This window comes from Salvelinus fontinalis, chromosome 7 (genome assembly GCF_029448725.1).
Source record: "Salvelinus fontinalis isolate EN_2023a chromosome 7, ASM2944872v1, whole genome shotgun sequence".
NCBI classification, from domain to species: Eukaryota; Metazoa; Chordata; class Actinopteri; order Salmoniformes; family Salmonidae; genus Salvelinus; species Salvelinus fontinalis.
This window is the reverse complement of record NC_074671.1, coordinates 41,219,858-41,241,201: the sequence shown is the minus strand read 5'-3', so window position 1 is coordinate 41,241,201 and position 21,344 is coordinate 41,219,858. Positions and strand designations below refer to the sequence as shown.

The following is a 21,344-nucleotide window of genomic DNA, read 5'->3' as shown; positions in this document are numbered from 1 at the left end:
GCTGAGGCCTTTACTGGTGACTTATCCATTAGCTTAATTGTGATTAGTTGAGTGGATTGTATTCGGTAGCTCTGATTAATTGCTATCATTTTTCACACTGTGACTTCATACCGTAAAAACTCCATATTTCTTTTCAAATCAAATTCAAATCAAATTTATTTATATAGCCCTTCTTACATCAGCTGATATATCAAAGTGCTGTCCAGAAACTCAGCCTAAAACCACAAACAGCAAGCAATGCAGGTGTAGAAGCACGGTGGCTAGGAAAATCTCCCTAGAAAGGCCAAAACCTAGGAAGAAACCTAGAGAGGAACCAGGCTACGAGGGGTGGCCAGTCCTCCTCTGGCTGTGCCGGGTGGAGATTATAACAGAACATGTCCAAGATGTTCAAATGTTCATAAATGACCAGCATGGTCAAATAATAGTAATCACAGCGAACAGGTTAGGGTACCATAGCCGCAGGCAGAACAGTTGAAACTGGAGTAGCAGAACGGCCAGGTGGACTGGGAACAACAAGGAGTCATCATGCCAGGTAGTCCTGAGGCAGGGTCCTAGGGCTCAGGTCCTCCGAGAGAGAGAAAGAAAGAAAGAGAGAAAGAGAGAATTAGAGAGAGCATACATAAATTCACACAGGACACCGGATAAGACAGGAGAAATACTCCAGATATAACAGACTGACCCTAGCCCCCCGACACATAAACTACTGCAGCATAAATACTGGAGGCTGAGACAGGAGGGGTCAGGAGACACTGTGGCCCCATCCGATGATACCCCTGGACAGGGCCAAACAGGCAGGATATAACTCCACCCACTTTGCCAAAGCACAGCCCCCGCACCACTAGAGGGATATCTTCAACCACCAACTTACCACCCTGAGACAAGGCCGAGTATAGCAGGGGACTTTTTTCTTTACCCCCCTCAGTCCATTCTTTGGCACCCGCTGTAACCCAAACCTTTTGTTTTATTAGGTCCGATGTCGGGACAATGAATGAATTAAGTTTGAATAGAGAGAGGCATAAACATGTGGGTGCTGCCTGCTGCAGAAATAAGGCCAGACGTTTATTTTTATTGGAAGAATGTGTTATTTTGGATTAGGTTACCCAAAACTACATTTGAGTGGAACGAACACAAGAGTTGCGTCAAGACCAACTTCTGTCTCCTCTGGGCACCGGGATATAGTATGTACGTCCCAAATGGCATCCTATTCCCTATGAAGTGCATTACTTTTTATCAGGGCCCATAGGCCTTCTGGTGATAAAGAGGCTGAGTACAGACTGCCTAATATAAGCGCTGTAGACAACAGCAGGAGTTGCCAAGATGGGAGAGAAGCACTGGCGTTACACAATTCAACATAGCCAAGCCAGGAGCCTAAGGGGCCGAGTGAGCGAGAGAAAGACAAACGCCTCACCACACCATCTTCATCCTGCATCTTTGAAAAGAAAGTACCTTTTAAAAATGTTTGTAAAAGTAGTGAAAAAATGAATCAACAGAGATACCGCAGGCATTAGGTCTGACCGTTGGATAGTCTGAAAACATTAGGGAGAATCCAGGGCTGTCCCAAATGGCACCCTGTTTCCTATAAAGTGCATTACCTTTGCCTGTTCAAATTTAGTGCACTATATAGAGAATATGGTGTCATTTGGGACTCAAGCAAGGCTGTGGTCGATGTGTCCTGCTCCTCTCATTTGGCTGTTTTTAAACCCTGTCATGGCGCAGATGTAAATAGCAGATTGGAGATGCTTGCTGTGTTTTCCCCGCTGTTTTATGTTTAATATGGCTCGCTCTACTCCACTGCTCTCTCTGTGCCATTCTCTTGTGGATCCCTTTATCTCTACACATCTATATACGCTACCGTTCAAAAGCTTGGGGTCACTTAGAAATGTCCTTGTTTTTGAAAGAAAAGCAAATTTTTTGTCCATTAATATAACATCAAATTGATCATAAATACAGTGTAGACATTGTTAATGTTGTAAATGACTATTGTAGCTGGAAACAGCTGATTTTTAATTGAATATCTACATAGGCGTACAGAGGGCCATTTTATAAGCAACCATCACTCCTGTGCTCCAATGGCACGTTGTGTTAGCTAATCCAAGTGTATCCTTTTAAAAGGCTAATTGATCATTAGAAAACTATTTAGCAATTATGTTAGCACAGCTGAAAACTGTAGTGCTGATTAAAGAAGCAATAAAACTGGCCTTCTTTAGACTAGTTGAGTATCTGGAGCATCAGCATTTGTGGGTTCAATTACAGGCTCAAAATGGCCAGAAACAAAGACATTTATTTTGAAACTCATCAGTTTATTCTTGTTCTGAGAAATGAAGGCTATTCCATGCGAGAAATTGCCAAGAAACTAAAGATCTCGTATAACTACTCCCTTCACAGAACAGCGCAGCTGGCTCTAACCAGAATAGAAAGATGAATTGGAGGCCCCGGTGCACAACTGAACAAGAAGACAAGTACATTAGTGTCTAGTTTGAGAAACAGACACCTCACAAGTCTTCAACTGGCATCTTCATTAAATATTACCCGCAAAATACCAGTCTCAACGTCAACAGTGAAGAGGCGACTCTGGGATGCTGGCCTTCTAGGCAGAGTTGCAAAGAAAAAGCCATATCTCAGACTGGCCAAAAAAATTATAATATTAAGATGGGCAAAAGACCACAGACACTGGACAGAGGAACTCGGCCTAGAAGGCCAGCATCCCGGAGTCGCCTCTTTTCTTTCAAAAACAAGGACATTTCTAAGTGACCCCAAACTTTCGAATGTTAGTGTATCTCTCTTCATTTTGTCTCTGTCTGTCTGTCAGTCGTTCTGACTGTTTGTCCATCTCTTCTTTCCCCCTCTCTGTTGTCCTTTTGTTTGTGTGCATCAGTTTTTCACTTTTTTTAAAGACTGGGAAAAGACGCTGGTCCACCACCTTGCCACATTGGGTGTATCCCAAATGGCACACGATTCCCTATAGTGCATTACTTTTGACCAGAACCAAACCCCAGGGCCCTAGTCAAAGGAAGTATGAAAAATGGGAATCAGTGTGCCATTTGGAATACAGTCCTTTCCATCATGCACCTCAATCCGCCCAGATGTCCATCTAGACCCCCAGACACCCGACCCTCCATCTTCAGGTTGTTAAGCATCATTAGGAGCTGTCAAAACACCAGGCCAGGAACCTGACAGGATCATTGTCACTTTCCTTTCCTTTCTCCTCTCTCTTTCTCTCTCTCTCGATTGGGTTTCCCATTAAGAGCGACTGTGCCATGGAAAATACTCTCCATACCATGGGCATCATCTCCTGTGTGGGTGTCGGGCTCTTCCGGTGCCATGCCATCCAGTTGGCCCTTGCCAACCTAGTCGACCGCCCTGTACCTAATCAATACAACTTGTGAACTCCCACTCTCACTCTAGATGCCTGGTGGATCAGCTGGACTTCTCGTTAAGAACACTAAACTTGTCTTTGAGTCTACGATGTTCATTTTAATTTTCATACTGTTTTACAGTGCTACCTACCAGATCTTCCAAGAAGGAACTAAAGAAGGACTTGCATCACAATCAGATATTGACAAGTATAAAAAAATATATATAATTTAAAAAAAAATCCATCTGGTCTTTAGGAGGGCATTCCTTGAGCCTTCACTTCACCATTCTGACACCATTAGAGCTGTTGGATCGCTCCTACTGCCTCATCTCTTCTTTTGTCTCAGAGTCGCAAACACATGCAGAGAATCAGATCGGATAATCAATCAATCAGATAATACCCACCCATCACTCTCTCTGTCTGTCTCTGTGTCTCAATGGAATCTTAATACCGTTGGCTTGACTGTGAACGTTATGCTTGGAGAGCGTATGGAGAAGCTTATGTTAATTTCGACTAATTTCGACACAATGGCACCGCAGCCGTTTAAAACATAATTTGAGGATGTTCCCTTTTTTTTCTATTTACATTAGTGTTTGCAAATCAAGTCGTTTGTAACGCTACTCTGTGGGATTCATGGAGCAGCAGATGAGATTAGGGTAGGCAGGCAGGACACATGTTAGTGTTTTACAGATAGAGTTGTGTGCTTTTAAACCCATACATCTTTCATTTGATGGATGAGCTGGGGGGTTTGGTGCTCTGTGAAGAAGATGGAGCGTTCTCGAATGTTCTAGAGTGTAAAACATGAGGAAACGTCTGGAGCGTCCCTGTTCCATGGTGGTATAGGATTGGATCACTTCAATTTGGAACTGACAGTAGTGTGTGTCTGGAGCGTTTGGTTCCATGATGGTGTAGCATGTGTCCATACCTCTCTTTAACATGCAGCCTATTAGATGTGTAACTTTGTGTGTTTGTCCACACAGTAGTTTCAGTTCTGCCTAATTATGTCTAGTCACTGGCCCAATTTATTAAATTACCAACTTTTTTGTTAATTGTTACCTCACCTGATGTGGCGATTAGGTGGCTGGTTGTCACGTTCCTGACCTTATTTTCCCTTATTTTGTATTTATTTAGTATGGTCAGGGTGTGAGTTGGGGTGGGTTGTCTATGTGTGTTTTCTATGTTGGGTTTTTTGTGTTCGGCCGGGTATGATTCTCAATCAGAGGCAGCTGTCAATCGTTGTCCCTGATTGAGAATCATACTTAGGCAGCCGGGGGTTCACGTGTGGTTTGTGGGTGTTTGTTCCTTGTTAGTGTTTCGCCACACGGGACTGTCACGGTAGTTTCATTTGTTATTTTGTATCGCATATTGTTTTCGTGTCTATTAAATTACCATGGAAACTAACCACTCTGCATATTGGTCCGATCCTTCTCGCCTCTCCTCGTCCGATGAGGAGGACGACATAGACTATCGTTACACTGGTGGAGTCTTTGAAAGAAACCCAGACCCACCACCCACCACAGGTTAGCTGTAGAGGTCATGGCTAGTTCTCCGGGTTTGTGTCTATAATGTGTGACAGCCTCTATCTAATCTAGCTCATGCCAGTCTGGTGAGTGATCCACACTCATAGCCTCAGAACACCCCACATCACAGAAACATTATTACCATGTTCCCATATTGATCCCATATTGATCACTGAGACCATTTCCTATCATCTGTAATCTTAAACGCCTAGATGGTTTCAGGCCTCTAGAACTTTCCCACCTTGTTTTTATCATCTCTAGTTGCTTCCTCTCCCCAAGGTATGACCCGAGTTCCGTACTTCAGCATTCCTTTGGTGCGGCATTGCGAGAGTCAGGGCTGAGGTTGGGGAATGTGTGCGTTATTGGCTGTCGCTATGGGTGTCGCGGCGCTCCTTGTGTTTGCCAGGTCACTTATGGAAATGAGATGTGACATGTGAAAGTGCTGTTTTCTTGGCGAGGTCATTTCAGGAGAAAACACTAAACAATCCCAGAGAGAGACTAGAGGCACAACAACTTTGTAATTGTATACATACACACACACCTCAGGGCAGAAGTAGCAACCCAGGCAGGCCCAGTTAGGGGATTGAGCATAAGCATACATGCTGGCTTTTACACACTGTGAAACCTGGGTTGCGACTTAACACACAAGCACCTGTCTGAAATGCTGAGGCGGGCCTGCTAATTATGTTTTCTCAGAGTGTGTAATGACTCTACCTAACATTAAGAGCCTGTGAAGGGAAGGAGGAGGGGGGACACACACCAACACACAGTATCTGGCAGTCTCAGCTCGTCCTTGGAATGTCCCCTGTAATTATCATGATAATTACCCACAATTTTCCTTTTTCTCATAATACCTGTTAATTACACTCCCAGGTCAAGAGCAGGGTTAAGGAAACAAAAATAGGACATTTTAGCCTGAGTTTCTCTGGGTAGGTTTTTATGAGTTGTACTCACAAGTGATTTAATAAAAGCGATGGAGAGGCATGCAACAGGTCACCCAGCGGGAATAGAGTGAGACAGCAAGCCGCACACACATACACACACACATACACACACACATACACACACACATACAGGAGCAGTCATTGTGGCATGAAATACTAGGAGAAAAATCGTTTAACATAACTTAAAGTACCTTTTTCTCTCTCTCTCTCTCTCTCTGGCTTCTCTCCGTTTCACTGACAGTAAGGTCTTTGATCTGCTGAGTACTACGCTAAGAAGTAACAAATTCTTTACTGCACTTTATTATAATGTAGGCCTACCAAAATGATTTACGAACACTCGTCCCCAATCATGACCACATACATTAATTATAGTATTACCTGAGTACCGCTTTTCTTTCTTTCATTACGTTTTTTTAGACAATGCTGTGTAATGTCTTGGTGGGAAGAAGCGTGCAAGGCCTCATAAATGCGTATTGGCTCTGTTTCTGAATGATTCTATACGTTTTAGGGACGATATGCCATCCGTCTGACGTAAGGCTGAATTGCACACTTTTGCACGTAAAGATATGATTGGAGTTAATTGCATTTTAATGTTCAGGAGGCCTTGTTTCCATTGTGATTCTATTTTCCCATGGTCAACATCTGGCTAGAGCAGACTGCCAGCATGTGGTTTCCACTACATTTATATTTATATCCTAAATACTTCAGTCAACACGGTGGCGGGCGGACTTGCCGGTGCGGCCGGGCCGGAGCGAGAGTTTATTGTCGCCGTTACACTTTGCTGTTAAGTGACATCATGTCAAAACACGTTCTCTCCCCCTGCCCGACCACTTGCATTTGTTTTTTCTTGTCTCGTTCAATTTGGAGGGAAAAATAACGTTTGTTGAATGCCACGGGCTCAGACGCCGTTCCCGGGACAATGTTATGAGTGGTCGTTACGGGCCGAGGGATGTGTGTGTGAAATGGAGACGCCTGCTTGTTTTCGCTGGCAGGTTGAGGGGGGTGGGGATTTAGAGGTTTGGGGTAGGGCTGGGTAAGAGGATCCCTGGACCCAGGCCTCTGGTTCTCTAATATGGCCAGGACACACACACCCAGACTCCTAAAGCCCCAACCACCACCACTCCTGTAGTTTCAGCCAGAGCCCCAGCCCCAATTCCATCGCTAGCCACCCGACCACTGAAGACCCAGCCAGCCAGCAGGTCCTATGGCCCTGGCCCCAGCCCCTGCTGCTACTGCTGCTCTAACAGTCCTGGCCCCAGCGTCTATACTCAATCCCCAATCCTTTACCTAAGCCCAAGCCGCAGCCAATAGACCCCTGAAGGCCCAGCCAGCCCTGTAGACCCTATAGCTGCTGGTGCAGTAACTGTCCTGGCCCCAGCCCGGTTCTCTCTGCCATGGTCCCCAGCTACCAGCCCCCTGGAAACCAAGCCAGCCAGTACACTCTTAGAAAAAAGGGTTCCAAAAGGGTTCTTAGGCTGTCCCCATAGGAGAACCCTTTTTGGTTCCAGGTAGAACCCCTTTTGGTCCCATGTAGAACTATTTTGGGTTCCACGTAGAACCCTCTGTGTAAAGGGTTCTACATGGATCTCAAAAGGGATCTAACTGGAACCAAAACTGGTTCTTCAAAGGGTTCTCCTATGGGGACAGACAAGTACCCTTTTAGGTTCTAGCAGCTTTTTTCTAAGAGTGTATGCCATGGTCCTGCCTGACGTGTGCTAAGCAGAGATCTGAGGTCTCTCCTATTCCTGTAGTAGCTGTCCTGGCCCCTACCCCACTCTATCTGCTAAGGTTTCATGGCTCCACTTCGTGTTGAAAGGTCCTGGAAGATATCGCCTGACTTTCGTTTGCTCTCAGAAATACATGCTCGCCTCCTATATACCGTGAGGCAATCCAGATTCGGTGTGAGCCGTTTGTCATCACATACTTAATACCACAACCATGTCTCCCTCTGCATGTGTTTTTTATACGTCCACTCACAGAGACTCGGAGAGAGAATATAACTAACGGTCTGATATAGATGAATATTGCTCCAATTCTCATCACGCCGCGGAGATTAAGCTATTGAGTTTTGGCCGGGCCTAGAATAACAATCAGAAGCATTTATGTGTTAGAAATATAGTTATAGTGGTCGGAGCAGAGGTTCCCATATGGAGCTGATCAGGGGGAGAGAAGAGCAGAGGCTGAGGATCACCTTACTTACTGATGAGTAATTGACCGCCGAGTGGCGAACCCAAAGCCTAAAGCGCTGCTGATTCCACCAGGATGATTCCACATCGCTAACTTCTCCAACATAATTTTTGGGAGGGAGGCTCGCTCGCTCCTCACTTCTTTTCAGTAATGCCTATTTTTAGGCCTCGACTTCGAGTCGGGAGACGCAGAACTTAGGCAGGCCTCTGTAACTTGGAGGGAGATCTAAACCAAAACGCACACGAAAGAGAGACGTTTTTCTTCTCCACTCGTGTCCTGTCTGGCTGTTGGTCGGTGCGGAGCGACCTATTTCGTAAGAATGTCAAGGTTTAGCCAGGCGCTTGATGGTTAATTACTAGCATAGTAGCCTAGCATAGCTCGTTCGTCAGGCTTTGTGATTGTCCAACATCAATCATACCATTTAAAGGAGAATTGTGTTTTTTTTACAAAACAATCTATATTTTCAAAAAGTTTCAACTGTAAACCCCTCCGTACCATGAAAGGGCCTCTATCTCTCATAGTGCTTCCAAGTCATGGCAGGCCCGTTAGCATCCAGAAAATATACATTTCAGAATTTGTCCCTGGAGAATATTGAATGAAGTGTACCAACCTCTCTACACAGCTCGTTGAGGCCCTGTAACGATGTGGTGAGGATGTGTGGACTGCCGTGGGATGGGGTGGCGAGTGGGTCACTCTCAACACGACCAGGAATGGTCAAGGAGAAAGTACTCGGATCTGACTTGACTCATTCACTCTGGAGGTTGGAACGGGGAGAAGGAGGGGAGAGAGATGGAGGGGAAGACAGAGGTTACGGAGGGGGAGAGAGAGAGACATCAACTCCTAGTGAAGTGCTCATAATTTCATCAGCTCGGGCTTAGTTGATATGAACAAAATGTTTCTCCTCAGCCAGTCATCACCTCCTCCTGGAGCCCAGGGCTGGAGAGACAGGCCCTATTGTAAAACAGACAACTCTCTTTCTTTATCCCTTCATGCTCTTTGGAAGTGTGTTCTTTCTCCCTCTCTCTCCATCCCTCTCTTTCTCTCTGTCTGTCTCCTGGCTGATGTGGCCAAGGCCCTTGCCTCCCAGGTGGACGTGTGTGTGTGTGCAGCAGGCTGAAGGGCCCTGTTCTCATGTTTCTATCCCCCTATGAGCCTCTCTCCTCCGGTCAGCACACCAAGCTGCCAGAGGCTGAGGAGGCCTGGAGCGCTTGGGGAACCCCTCGTTCATTGTACTCATCCTCCTCCCTCGATCTTTCTTAAATTCTTCCCTTTCTCTATTTCACTCTCTTTTTTCTCCCTTCTCCCTCCGCCTCTCCTAATGGTCCTCACCCTGCTGGGCCTGGACCCAGTTCATTGGTTGTTTGGCTGTCTAACCCCTTTCCAATAGTTTGGTTGATGACTTGGCTGATGTCTGCACTTCCCTGTTCTCTTATCAAGTCGAGCTCGTTTGTCCCACTCTTTTTCTCTCTCTTTCTCTCTGTCTCTCTCACTCTCTCTCTCTTACTTTTTGTCTCTCCCTCCCTCTTGGCGTAGCTCTGGCCTGAACAAGGATAGGGATCGGCCTGCAGGGAAGTGACTCAAGTTCCAGTTCTGGGTTAACTATACTAGACTAATCTGACATCCAGTGCAACATACGATTATGGAAGGAGCGGTAATGACAAAGAACAGATAGAGCTTACTCACTTCTTTATTTCCTCTTTAGCCAGCCTTGAGCCTCCCTCCCTACCAACGAGAGCTAATAAAAACTTCCATCACATGACAACCTGGCCTCCAGCCAACAACACACAGACAAAAACAAAAATATCCCCACTAGATGAAAGGCAAAGAGCTGCTACCCTACGCCCCTCATGTCTGGACACTGCTCTGAGAGATTACAGGCCCTATATACTGTCCCTCTCTCCCTCTCTGACTTTCTCTCTCTTTCTCTCTTTTCCCTGTCTCACTCCCACTTCTCGCTCTCTCTCTCCCTCCCTCCCTCACCCTCTGTCTCGCCCCTCCCCTCTCGCTCTCTCTCCTCTCCCTCCCTCACCCTCTGTCGCGCCCCTCCCCTCTCGCTCTCTCTCACTATTGCTTCATGTTTCAGCTGCTTATAGTCACAGTGAGGAGTTAGCCACGACCTTGACACCAGGGTCTTACAGTGTGCTGCCCTCTCTCCACCCCTCCTCTGATTTCCCTCCTACCGAAACCTCTCCAGTTACCATAATTGGCCCAATTATTTGATTAAGTGGAAAAGCTGTGAAGATCTCTAGCCCAAGGAGTGTCTTATCCCGATGTCAAACGCCTCTGCTCTTTCCATCAGGACCAGCCGCCATCTCTTTTTCTTAACTCAATATCACACAGAGGAAAAGACCTTGAGGAAATTATTATTAGAGGAGAAAACCCATTACAAGTGAACAGGTAATGAAAACAGTGATGTTGACATGGTAATTTACAGTCGTGGTAAAGTGGTAGAAACCAGAGGATATTTCTGGTCCTGGAGAAGTTAAGAAAAGGCAGGTTCTGCATTCCAAATGGCACCCTATTCCATATGTGGTGCACTACTTTTGACCAGTTTTGACCTATGAGTCCTATGGGTGGGCCCTGGTCAAAAGTAGTGCACTAAATGGGTCATAGGGAGCCATTTGGGAGGCGAGGCACACAGGGTCTCTGAAACCTTCCTGCCCTGTGATCTATCATGCTTCTCGTCAGCCATGACAGTCCTGCCTATTGGACCTGTGGATGTACTATAGGTCGGTATACCCAGGAAAAACAAACAAGAAATAATTGTGGTGGACCATCAACTCGTCATTGACGTAGGCTAGTTGTTGCTGAGTGTTCCTGGCTAGGCCCTAGTGGCAGTAGGTTACAACGAAATGGCAGTTGGTTAGACAGTTAGACAGATTGAAATAAAGCACATCCACACAGTGAAGAAGTGAGGAGGCTCTTCCTTTAGAGAAACAATAACAGTCATAAAGATGATGCGAATAACAGGTAGGAGAGAGAGGAAGAAAGAGAGGGATGACGTGTTTCTGTTTCGCAACAAACCATGTGTCTAGACTACACGTCTGCGGACCCGTTACCCGTCTGGCTTGGCTCGGTCCGGTCGGATGGCGAAGTAATGCTGATGGCGGTGATGACACTCGATGCTGTGCTCGGATTCAAAACATTTCGCCGTCTCGCTGTCTGCCACCGTCAAACTGCCATCCGGCACTCTGCCGATATGTTGTTTTCTCTCAGCATGGCTAAAGTGTGAGAGAGAGAGAGAAGCCCTGGTAAACACATCACTAGCTGAACTGAACACTGTCAGTTGAAATGGAAAAGGAAACTGTATATCTCTATCCCCTGTCTGCCCCTGCCCTCTGTGTCTTGTGTCTCAGCTATTGGGTTAAGACGACACTGAAAACAGAGGGTGTCTGGGGAGCGAGAGATTGAAAACACAGGGTGTCTGGAGAGAGAGAGATTGAAAACACGGGGTGTCTGGAGAGAGAGAGGCGTACGGTCATCAAAATTGGGTGCCTCATTTGCATAAACACACTCAGCGTATTTGCAAATATGAATAGATTAACAAAGTCTTGAAACAGGGCTGAAACCTCCAAAAACTTGCTCTGTCTAGGCCTACCTGCACTCACGTGCGCTGTCTAGACTCAGACTGCCTCATTAATTACTGTTGTTGTCACATTCTGTTGCATATTTCAACAAGTGTGCCAATAGCAGGATAACCTTTGAATAGAAATCTACACGCTTGGCTCTGATTACACCTATCTATTGTCGTGGAAATTCAGTACTGAGAGAGACTTGGTAATTTCTTCAAACAATCATCTTTATTTAATGTCGATTAATTATTGCAATAATGAGACCGTCAGCCCAACAGTCTTGACTGACTGTTAGGCTGAGAGTCTAGCCTTTACAGACGATGCACAGTTTTTATATAGCTGATACCAAGATTGCTTAGTCAGTCATTTCTAACCTTCCCATAAGCCACCTTGGTCATCTACACAGGATGGTCTTTTACTTAGTTTTCCAGATGCCAGGAAGATGACACAATGAGGCATTGTTCTCAACTCTTCCAGGCTCTCACTATGTCGAGTCACACACACCACATCTTGTCTATAGAATGCTAGCTTTTAGGTTTTTATCCCCAACATCAATCAATTGTCAGCTTCAAGCGATCTCTAGTAGAACCCATGTCCTCAACATCCAGACTAGCTGCAAGGTGCTAGAGTGGAGACCATAAAACACACAATGAGAAGGACAGAAATATCTTACTGTTTGTTAAATAAATAATTGTTACATATCTAACAAATAAGGTGAATACCACATTTTTCCCTCACACTATACATATTTTACATTGTTTGCGAGATCAGACATCACTATAATGTGTTCATTTTCGGAAGTTCCTTTCATTTCAGCGCATCTAATTTGTAAACATTTCAACTGTATTCAATTATCCCTCAATTCCACAAAAAATGAACACTCATTCAAATAAAGTAATATGTATTCCCTTTCTTGTGATACAAGTGTCGATGACGAGTTAAATCCCTGAACAAGCGTTCTTATAATGTATTCCATTGAACCCATTTCAGCCAATACCGTGGTGTGTTTGACAGGTCATTACAAACATTTCCGCAGTTGTAAGGTTAACGGGAAGAAAACAACAGGCACAAGCAAGAGTATGAAAGAGTTGCAGGAGTACAATGAAAGCAATCAATCCAGCGAGATTTAAGTACTAAGTGGATTCTGTACCCCTCAAACACAGAAATAGATGGCTGTAAAAGACAGATCCTCAGGTGGGCGGGGCATGCACAATGCTACAGAGAGGTAGAGAGAGAGTGAGTGTCTGGATGAATGCCTGCTGCTGCGTAAAGGATTGAGGGCTAGCTACCTTCTGGGGGATCACCTCTCTCTCAGTCATTGGCTAGTCCTGGCAGACAGGGGCCCAAGAAGGATGTCTATTCCAGGAAAGATTTTTACTGAAAATGGCCAGCTGTACTTTACAGCCTGTGCTATGGCCTTCATGTCAACCAGTGATGAGATTCACCTCAGTGTGGTAGATTGAAGTGGGGTTGGGGTTGGAAACCGTATCATGTTAGAAGAGATGGTTGACCAGAAAATGTTTGTTGGACGTTGATGATGGAATTTCTGTGTAGTGGTACACGTGTAACATCATATAATACGGAATCTGTCTCCTTTTTTCCTCCCCACTGTGTGTGTGTGTGTGTGTGTGTGTGTGTGTGTGTGTGTGTGTGTGTGTGTGTGTGTGTGTGTGTGTGTGTGTGTGTGTGTGTGTGTGTGTGTGTGTGTGTGTGTGTGTAACACAGGGAGCCACAATAAAGTGTGATGAGCACACAGGAGCCATCCTTGTTGCCAGGATCATGAGAGGTGGAGCTGCAGACAGAAGTGGTAAGTTCTCTCTCTCCTTCTTTGTCTCTCTTTCTCTCTACTCTCGCTCCCTGTCTCTTCCCCCACCTTCTCTCTCTATCGCTCTCTCTCTCTCTCTCTGTTGTGCCCCCTGTAATCAGTGTGTAATGTAAAGTGTATTCGTGCCCTATAGGGATCTCACAGTGTGAAATTGATATGTTGGGGTGATTTGCCAAGCCCAATAATCACTAATACCACCATGAAGGAGAACCACACACTGCTGGAGAGCAGAGAACAACCCCCTGAAATGTGTGCGACTAAAGCAATACAGCCTCACACATACAGTATACTCAGTTTAATACTTATGTACTGTTTAGCCTGATATTAACTTCCAAAGGATTTCTATTAGGTAGGTCAGTATTTGCTATTATGTGTATAGCTGTGTATGTATGCACTCTGTGATATATGTCTGTGTCTTCTTGACTTGTTGTCTCCTTCCTCTCTCTCTCAATTCAATTCAAAGGGCTTTATTGGCATGGGAAACATATGTTTACCTTGCCAAAGCAAGTGAAATAGATAATAAACAGAAGTGAAATAAACAGAAAACATTACACTCACAAACGTTTCAGAGGAATAGAGACATTTCAAATGTCACATTTTGGCTATGTACAGTGTTAAAACAATGTGCAAATAGTTACAAAGGGGAAAATAACTAAACATAAATATGGGTCTCTCTCACTCTCCCTTGTCTTGTCCATGTTCCAGGTCTGATCCATGTAGGGGACGAGCTGAGGGAAGTGAACGGGATTCCTGTGGATGACAAGAAGCCTGATGAAATCCTCCGCATTCTGGTGTGTGTGCGCGTGTGTACGTGCTTGTGTGTGTGTGCTATCATTGACCTGCTGTTTATAGTTGTGTTTTGGCCCCATGGCTATAGAGATTTACAGTCTTGTTTGTAGTGGCAGGACTCTCTCCTCCTAACTCATCCTCACTGGTCAGCCATGTCCCTTTGATTCCTCTATGAGTTAATGGCTAGGCTAAACTCTGGCTGCCCCTTCTGAACCAGCAGGCCCAGGAGCAGGCCTCTGTTTGGGACATGTTGGGCCACATAGTCCCCCTGGAAGATACATGCAGGGAGGGGGTTCCTGTAGGGGTCTTTGTAGTCCCTCCAACCACACGCACACACACACACTGCCACAGTCCTCAGATCAGCTCTGGGGAGATGGAGCTGGAGAGGAAAGAGAAAGATAGTTTGGAACTGGTAGACTGTTAAAAGCAGTCCTCTTGGCTCTCCTCTTCCCTCTGATCCACTCCCAGCAGTCATCCTATCCGAAGGGCCCTCTATTGTTGAAAAATAAAACAGCTATTCATTTTAAAGCTCTCTCATTGGATTAGGCTAGTTGGGTTTTGAGTTATTTTCAATGAAACTGGAGTCTTTATTTTTTTCCTCTCTCTCTCTCTCTCTCTCTGGTTCTTTCTATGTCTTTCTCTTTCTCCCTCTCTCTCTATCTGTCTATCTCCTGTCTGTGTTTCAGGCCCAGTCTCAAGGGGCCATTACGTTTAAAATAATACCAGGTATCAAAGAGGAGGCGCCGAGCAAGGAGCCCAAGGTAAGGTCCTACTGCTGTCCTGCCGTACTCATTATGCTGATGGGGTTACACACATGGTTTGAGTCCAAAGTGGCATCCTATTCTCTATTTAGTGCACTCCTTTTGACCAGGGCGCATAGGGCTCTGGTCAAAAGTAATAAAATATTTAGGGAATAGGGTGTCTTGATTTTGAACAGGGCTTACAGTGCATTCGGAAAGTATTCAGACCCCTTTTTCCTATTTTTTTTTATGTTACAGCCTTATTCTAAATTGTTTTCAATAGTTTTTTTCCTCATCAATCTACCAACAATACCCCATAATGACAAAGCAAAAACAGGTTTTTAGAACATTTTGAACTATCACATTTCCATAAGTATTCAGACCCTTTACTCAGTACTTTGTTGATGCACCTTTGGCAGCGATTACAGACTCAAGTCTTCTTCTCAAGTCTTCTTGTGCTTGGCACACTTGTATTTGGGGAGTTTCTCCCATTCTTCCCTGCTGATCCTCTCAAGCTTTGTCAGGTTGCATGGGGAGCGTTGCTGCACAGCTATTTTGAGGTCTCTCCAGCGATGTTCAATCGGGTTCAAGCTCAGGCCCTGGCTGGGCCACTCAAGGCCCACGAGCCACTCCTGCGTTGTCTTGGCTGTGTGCTTCGGGTCGTTGTCTTGTTGTAAGGTGAACCTTTGCCCCAGTCTGCGGTCTTGAGCGCTCTGGAGCAGGTTCTTCCATCTCCAGCTCTGTCAGAGTGACCATCAGGTTCTTGGTCACCTCCCTGACCAAGGTCTTTCTCCCCTGATTGCTCAGTTTGGCCGGGCGGCCAGCTCTAAGAAGAGTCTTGTTCGTTCAAAAATCTTACATTTTAGAATGATGGAGGCCAATGTGTTCTTGGGGTCCTTCAATGCTGCAGAATTGTTTTGGACCCTTCCCCAGATCTGTGCCAAGACACAATCCTGTCTCAGAGCTCTCTGGACAATTTCTTGGACCTCATACCTTGGTTTTTGCTCTGACACCCACTGTTAACTGTGGGACCTTTGTATAATAAAAATTATAATATTATATATAAAGACAAAGAGCTGTGAGACAGAGGTTTAATCCTGGACACATGAAAAGCTGGGTGTATACGGAGGGTGCGGGGCAACAGAAGATGAACAGCAGAGGGGCTAAGGATTTTAGAGGAGGTGAAAGGGCCGATGAAACGGCCCTTTCAAGGACCAGAGTACAGGCTGGCTGATGATCCAATGAGGGTGCAGAATGCCTTCCAGAACCAAGACGAGAACTGAGGACCATGATCGAACACCATGTCGACCGGAAGTCCATGGATCCGGAAGATGTGCTGCACCATGAGCTGAGCCATATCCTTGGCTGAGGGTAACTTGGGAAGAGGAATAAAATGGGCAGCTTTAGAAATATCCTATCCACCACCGTCAGAATCGTGGTGTTGCCATCTGACGTAGGAAGACCAGTAACAAAGTCCAGGAATATATGGGAGGAACAGGGAGTGGTTGAAGAAGGCCGGCCGAAGCTTTCCGCAGATTCTTATTTTGTGCACACACAGTGCAGGCGGCGACGAATGCAGAGACATCAGGAACCAGTGTCCGATGGGTGCCTGGATAGCAGGTCAGTTTCAAGGAATGTGCCCATTCCAGGACTGGGGACAAACATCCGGTTAGCCGGAATCCCCCACGTTTGTATAGCCCCACTGTGCCTTACGGACCAGGCTCTCTTTACCCCAGATGAGTGCAGCCGCTAGACAGGAGGTAGGGAGGATGGTCTCGGGGTCAGACGGAGTAGCAGCGGGGCTATACAAATGTGGGAGTGCGCCAGGCTTCACATTCTTGGACCCTGGGCGGTAGGAGAGAGTGAAATTGAAACGGGGGAATAACAGTTCCCAACGAGCTTGCCTCGAGTTGAGGCGCTTGGTGGTGCAAAGATATTCCAGCTTGTTATGGTCAGTCCACACTAAGAATGGGTGTTTCCGCACCCTCCAACCAGTGCCTTCACTCCTCCAATGCCATCTTGAGGCGAGGAGTTCTCGATTTCCCACATCATAGTTCCTCTCAGCAGGGGTAAGACCCTGCAGGGCTGCAGCTTTTGGTCCTGGGCAGAACGTTGGGACAGGACGGACCCCACTCCGGGAGAGTGGCTTGCTGCCTAATAGAGAATCTGCAGAATTGCTCCAGCAATGTATTGAATGCATGGTCATGATGTTCTGCCAGGGTATGGAGTCCTTCCATAAGGCTTTGCAGTAACTTCTTGTGTCTTCCAATGGTGGCTCCTTGGGAAGAGACAGCGTTGCGGATCTTGTCCAAGTTTGCTGGGTCAGTCATGGCCAGTACACATTACCAAGGCTCAGGCTAAGACCCGGATGCAGACATAGGAGGCGGATATTATGAGACTCCGAGTTTATTATAGTACAAGGGGCAGGCAAAGGTAAGTCAAGCCAGGCAAAGAGTCGTAATACAAATCAGAGTCAGGCAGGTACAGGACGGCAGGCAGGCAGAAAGGTCAGAACTGGGAAAACTAGGAAAAACAAAAACTAGAGCACAGGAAACACGGGAACACGCTGGTAGGACTTGATGGGACCAGACAAACTGGCAACAGGCAAACAGAAAGCGCAGGTATAAATACACGGGGGGGAGATGGGAGACACGTGGTGGTGGGTGACAATAGAGGGAATTTGGTGCTATTTCAGACCTTGTGTGAGTGGACTGAGAGGTCCTCTCTAGCTGCTTACTGCCTCTAGTTCTGGAGTCTTAGTCTGCACCCCAAATGATACCTTATTCCCTATATAGTGTCTATAGCGCACTACTTTTGACCAGGGCCCATGAGGCACTATATGTGACCCGTTTCAGGAAATTAGGTGTATTTTGCAAGTCACGACTTCACAGGAGAGCCATTTGAACATTTAAAAAATATATTTTTTTATTATCAAAATGTGTTTTTTGTCAGAAATGCTCTTTCATATGCCTTAATAACAAACGTGTCTGTAAATCTGTAAAAAGGATGACTGCTATGGTGTGTGGTCATCCACACCCCCTCCCAAAATGACTGCTGTGCCATTTTTTCCCCTTGCATTACTTGACATAGATCCAGAAAAACTAGATGTGTAAATCTAGTAAGTCCAGAACTGGCATAGTCCTTTAATGGGTCCTTTAAGACAATACAATTGCTAAATTACAAGCCTTGTTGGTTAAGCCGCAGAAAACGCGAGCAACCTTCCCACTAGCCATGATTGGCTAAGATAATGAGTGGTCTGGACATGCCGAGAGAGGAGTTGGGATTGGTTTGCCATATAGAAGGCTTCTGTCAATTTGAGCTGGTCAGTCTGTGTTGGTAATCCTGTCAAACACATTTAAAAAAATGTTTAAAAAAAAAATGTGTCGTGTAGTGGCGCTGCATAAGTGTTGCTCTCCACTTTCTGGAGGATCGAGTTTTGAAATCAGTGGAATTAGAGTATGGTAGCTTAAGAGATGGAGAAAACACCTGTCTAAGGATTACATCTTCAAACTAAGGGCAACCGTGGCATGGCATCTGTGACAGGGAGACACAGCCATCATGCATGATGATGTATACGGGTCCGATCGTCTAGCTAGCTACATTTTCAGATATTACACGTTTCTAATTTTCAAGCTAAAGTGTACTGTTAGCTAGCAAACGTTAGCTGGCTGGCTCCCTAGCTAACGTTACGTGTATGACGTAATTATTCGCATCCCAGAGCCATTTGCTTTGCCAGTTAGAGCCTAATGTTAGCAAGCAAACATTGAACCTGGTTGGTTAGCTCCCAGCAGATTCATGCAGGTAACAACAATGTAGTAACAACATGATTGGGCACTATGTTCATTGTTGTTTAACTAGCTAACGTTAGCTGGCTGGCTCGTTAGCTAATGTTACGTGATGTGTGTGATCTTACATGTGGTTTACCTAGCTAGATTCATTGTTTAGCTAGCTAGCTAGCTAGCTACATGTCTTAAGCTAAAGTGTATAACACCCGTTGAATATGACCGGTGTCAGTAAACGTTGGCAAAAAAGCGTAATGAAATTGTTGCCAGCAGAGCTGGTTAGGCTGTTTTCATATTATCCAGAGGCAATCAAATCATCGGCCAGAGCATCAAGTGTGTGCTCCAGTTGCAAGATTCACTATTTTTTCTAAAATAAGTTGGGAAAAAACTACTTTTGGTGTTCACACGTGTATTCGTTTTTTTAAATTAAGAAATCAAATGTAAGTCATATTTTACATTGCTGGACACATATCAATTAAGCAACCATCAAGAAATTGACTCAGAAGAACTTGTGTTGAACTGATCTGTAGAATGTGATATGGTTGCTTGTGTCTGGGTTTCTGTTGTGGCTGTAGGTGTATGTGTACTGTAAATGTAGTTGCTTGTAATGTTAGGTGGGTGTTTTAAATCCACCGTCTGGCTGTATCCTGTATTCTCCAACTCATAGTAGTGATGTATAGTCTTTCATAGACATTTATCAATAACAGAAGGGGGCTAGGGAGAGTAGGGGGCTCAGGTCAAAACACAAGCTGGAATATCATTTGTCAGAACACAGGGTGCATGTGTGCATGTATGCATGTATGTGGGGGTGGATTGGAGGGGGGTTGTACTCTCTGTCATACTTTAATGGTTTTAATATGTCCATTTCAGACATCAATCTAAACCTGTGTATCGGTGCCAGAACTTCAGCCTCCCCTCTGCGAAGAGCTAGTTTACTATTTTTCCTGGGCTACTATAAATATATTGAAGTGTGGGCTAATTGGGTACACATGTGTATAACTGTAAAAGAAAGAAAGATGGACAAGGGGAGAGAGGAGAGGGAGAGACAACCGGGAGCTTTCAGCAAGGATGTAATTGGTTTATTATGCTCTAGGGCTGTTTAGCCAGACCCAAACAAAAGGTCCCCATCTGAAACATAATTTCACTACATGACAACAAAGCACTCCACCCTGGCACATGCAGAGACGAGCAGAGACTTTGTCCTCTTTATCACCCTCTCTCTCTCTGTCTCTCTGTCTCTCTCTCTCTCTCTCTCTCTCTCTCTCTCTCTCTCTCTCTCTCTCTCTCTCTCTCTTTCTCTCTCTCTCTCTCTCTCACGCTTTCTCTCTCTCCTCTCTCTTGTTCTATGCACATGCTCACCAGTGGCTAAGGACTTGTAATTTACTGTGACACTCCTGTAGCGTCTTTGAGTGAGGATGTAGTGAGTTGTTTTCACTATAAAGTTAAAGATGTCGCTCTCTCAGGTCTTAGCTCTGTTGTGTTGATGACAAGGTGTGTCCCTGCCTCCCCTGACTGCCAAGATAAATTAGCCCATCTCGGAAAAAACTTTTTTTCCCTGTTCAGTAGGGAAAGATTACTGATGTTAATTTGACTTGCGAATCAGCCCAAATCACCAAGTGGAACGAAGCAGGAGTCACATTTGGAGGCTCTGACTCAGTCGATGTTAAAGTCTAGCCACGCTCGGAGACGGCTGAAAGACTTTAGTCTTTAGGGGTGTTCCTCCCCCCATTTCCCTATATAGTGCACTATTTTTTCACCAGAGCTCTATCTGCCCTGGTCAAAGAAGTGGACTATGTAGGGAATAGGATGCCATTTGGGACGCCGGCCATGTTGATGGAATAACCAATAGAGGCCTGGGCCAATGGTTGCAGGTAATAGACTCCTGATTGCACAGACCTTTCCTGGCCAATCACGTTAAGCGACAGTGAAGGGAGTCTGTTCTGGTTCCGAAGCCGGGATAAGCGCACATGGCTGTAGCGACGGCCTACCTTGATGTCGCTACGCCGACTAGGGGGAGAGGAGACGCTGGAGTGTGGAAAGGTAACTGCTGTCATGTTTTTTCTGTCTTTCTTTGTCTCTCCACCACCTGTCTCTCTCTCTTGTCCTCTCTCCCTCTCCCCCCTCTCTCCACCTTCCCCTCTCGCTCTTTCTCCACCCCCCTCTCGCCTCCCTTCTCCCTTCCTCTCTCCCTCTCTCAACCCCCCCTCCCTCTCCCTTCCTCTCATCTCTCTCCAGATGTTTGTGAAGACACTGTTTGACTACGAACCAGCGGAGGACAAAGCCATCCCGTGTAAGGAGGCGGGCCTGACCTTCAAGAGGGGAGATATCCTTCAGATCATGAGCCAAGATGATGCAACCTGGTGGCAGGCCAAACAAGACAGCCATGTCAACCCCCGCGCCGGCCTCATACCCTCCAAACAGTTCCAGGAGAGGTGAGTGAGCTACCTAGACAGATCCTAACTACCTACCCCCGACCCCCTCTCCCTCCTGTCACCCTCTCCCCCAGCCTTGTCCCCTTCTAACTGTTCCAGGAGATGTGAGCTACGGGTCAGACAGCTCCTCTACACCCCCTAAACTATGTACTTCAACTCCACCTCTCCCCCATAACCCCTTATCCTCCTCACCCCCTC

General features: G+C 45.8%; 1 protein-coding gene across 1 annotated transcript in view; it reads left to right on the top strand.

The window, feature by feature from the left end:
• The window catches only part of LOC129859478 (MAGUK p55 subfamily member 7-like), a 277,723-nt gene that overhangs the window by 168,489 nt on the left and 87,890 nt on the right, over positions 1-21,344 (top strand). The window contains exons 8-11 of the mRNA XM_055929316.1: positions 13,304-13,385; positions 14,109-14,194; positions 14,879-14,953; positions 20,950-21,146. Of these exons, the coding sequence (XP_055785291.1) occupies positions 13,304-13,385; positions 14,109-14,194; positions 14,879-14,953; positions 20,950-21,146 (440 nt within the window). The remainder of the gene's footprint in view (positions 1-13,303; positions 13,386-14,108; positions 14,195-14,878; positions 14,954-20,949; positions 21,147-21,344) is intronic.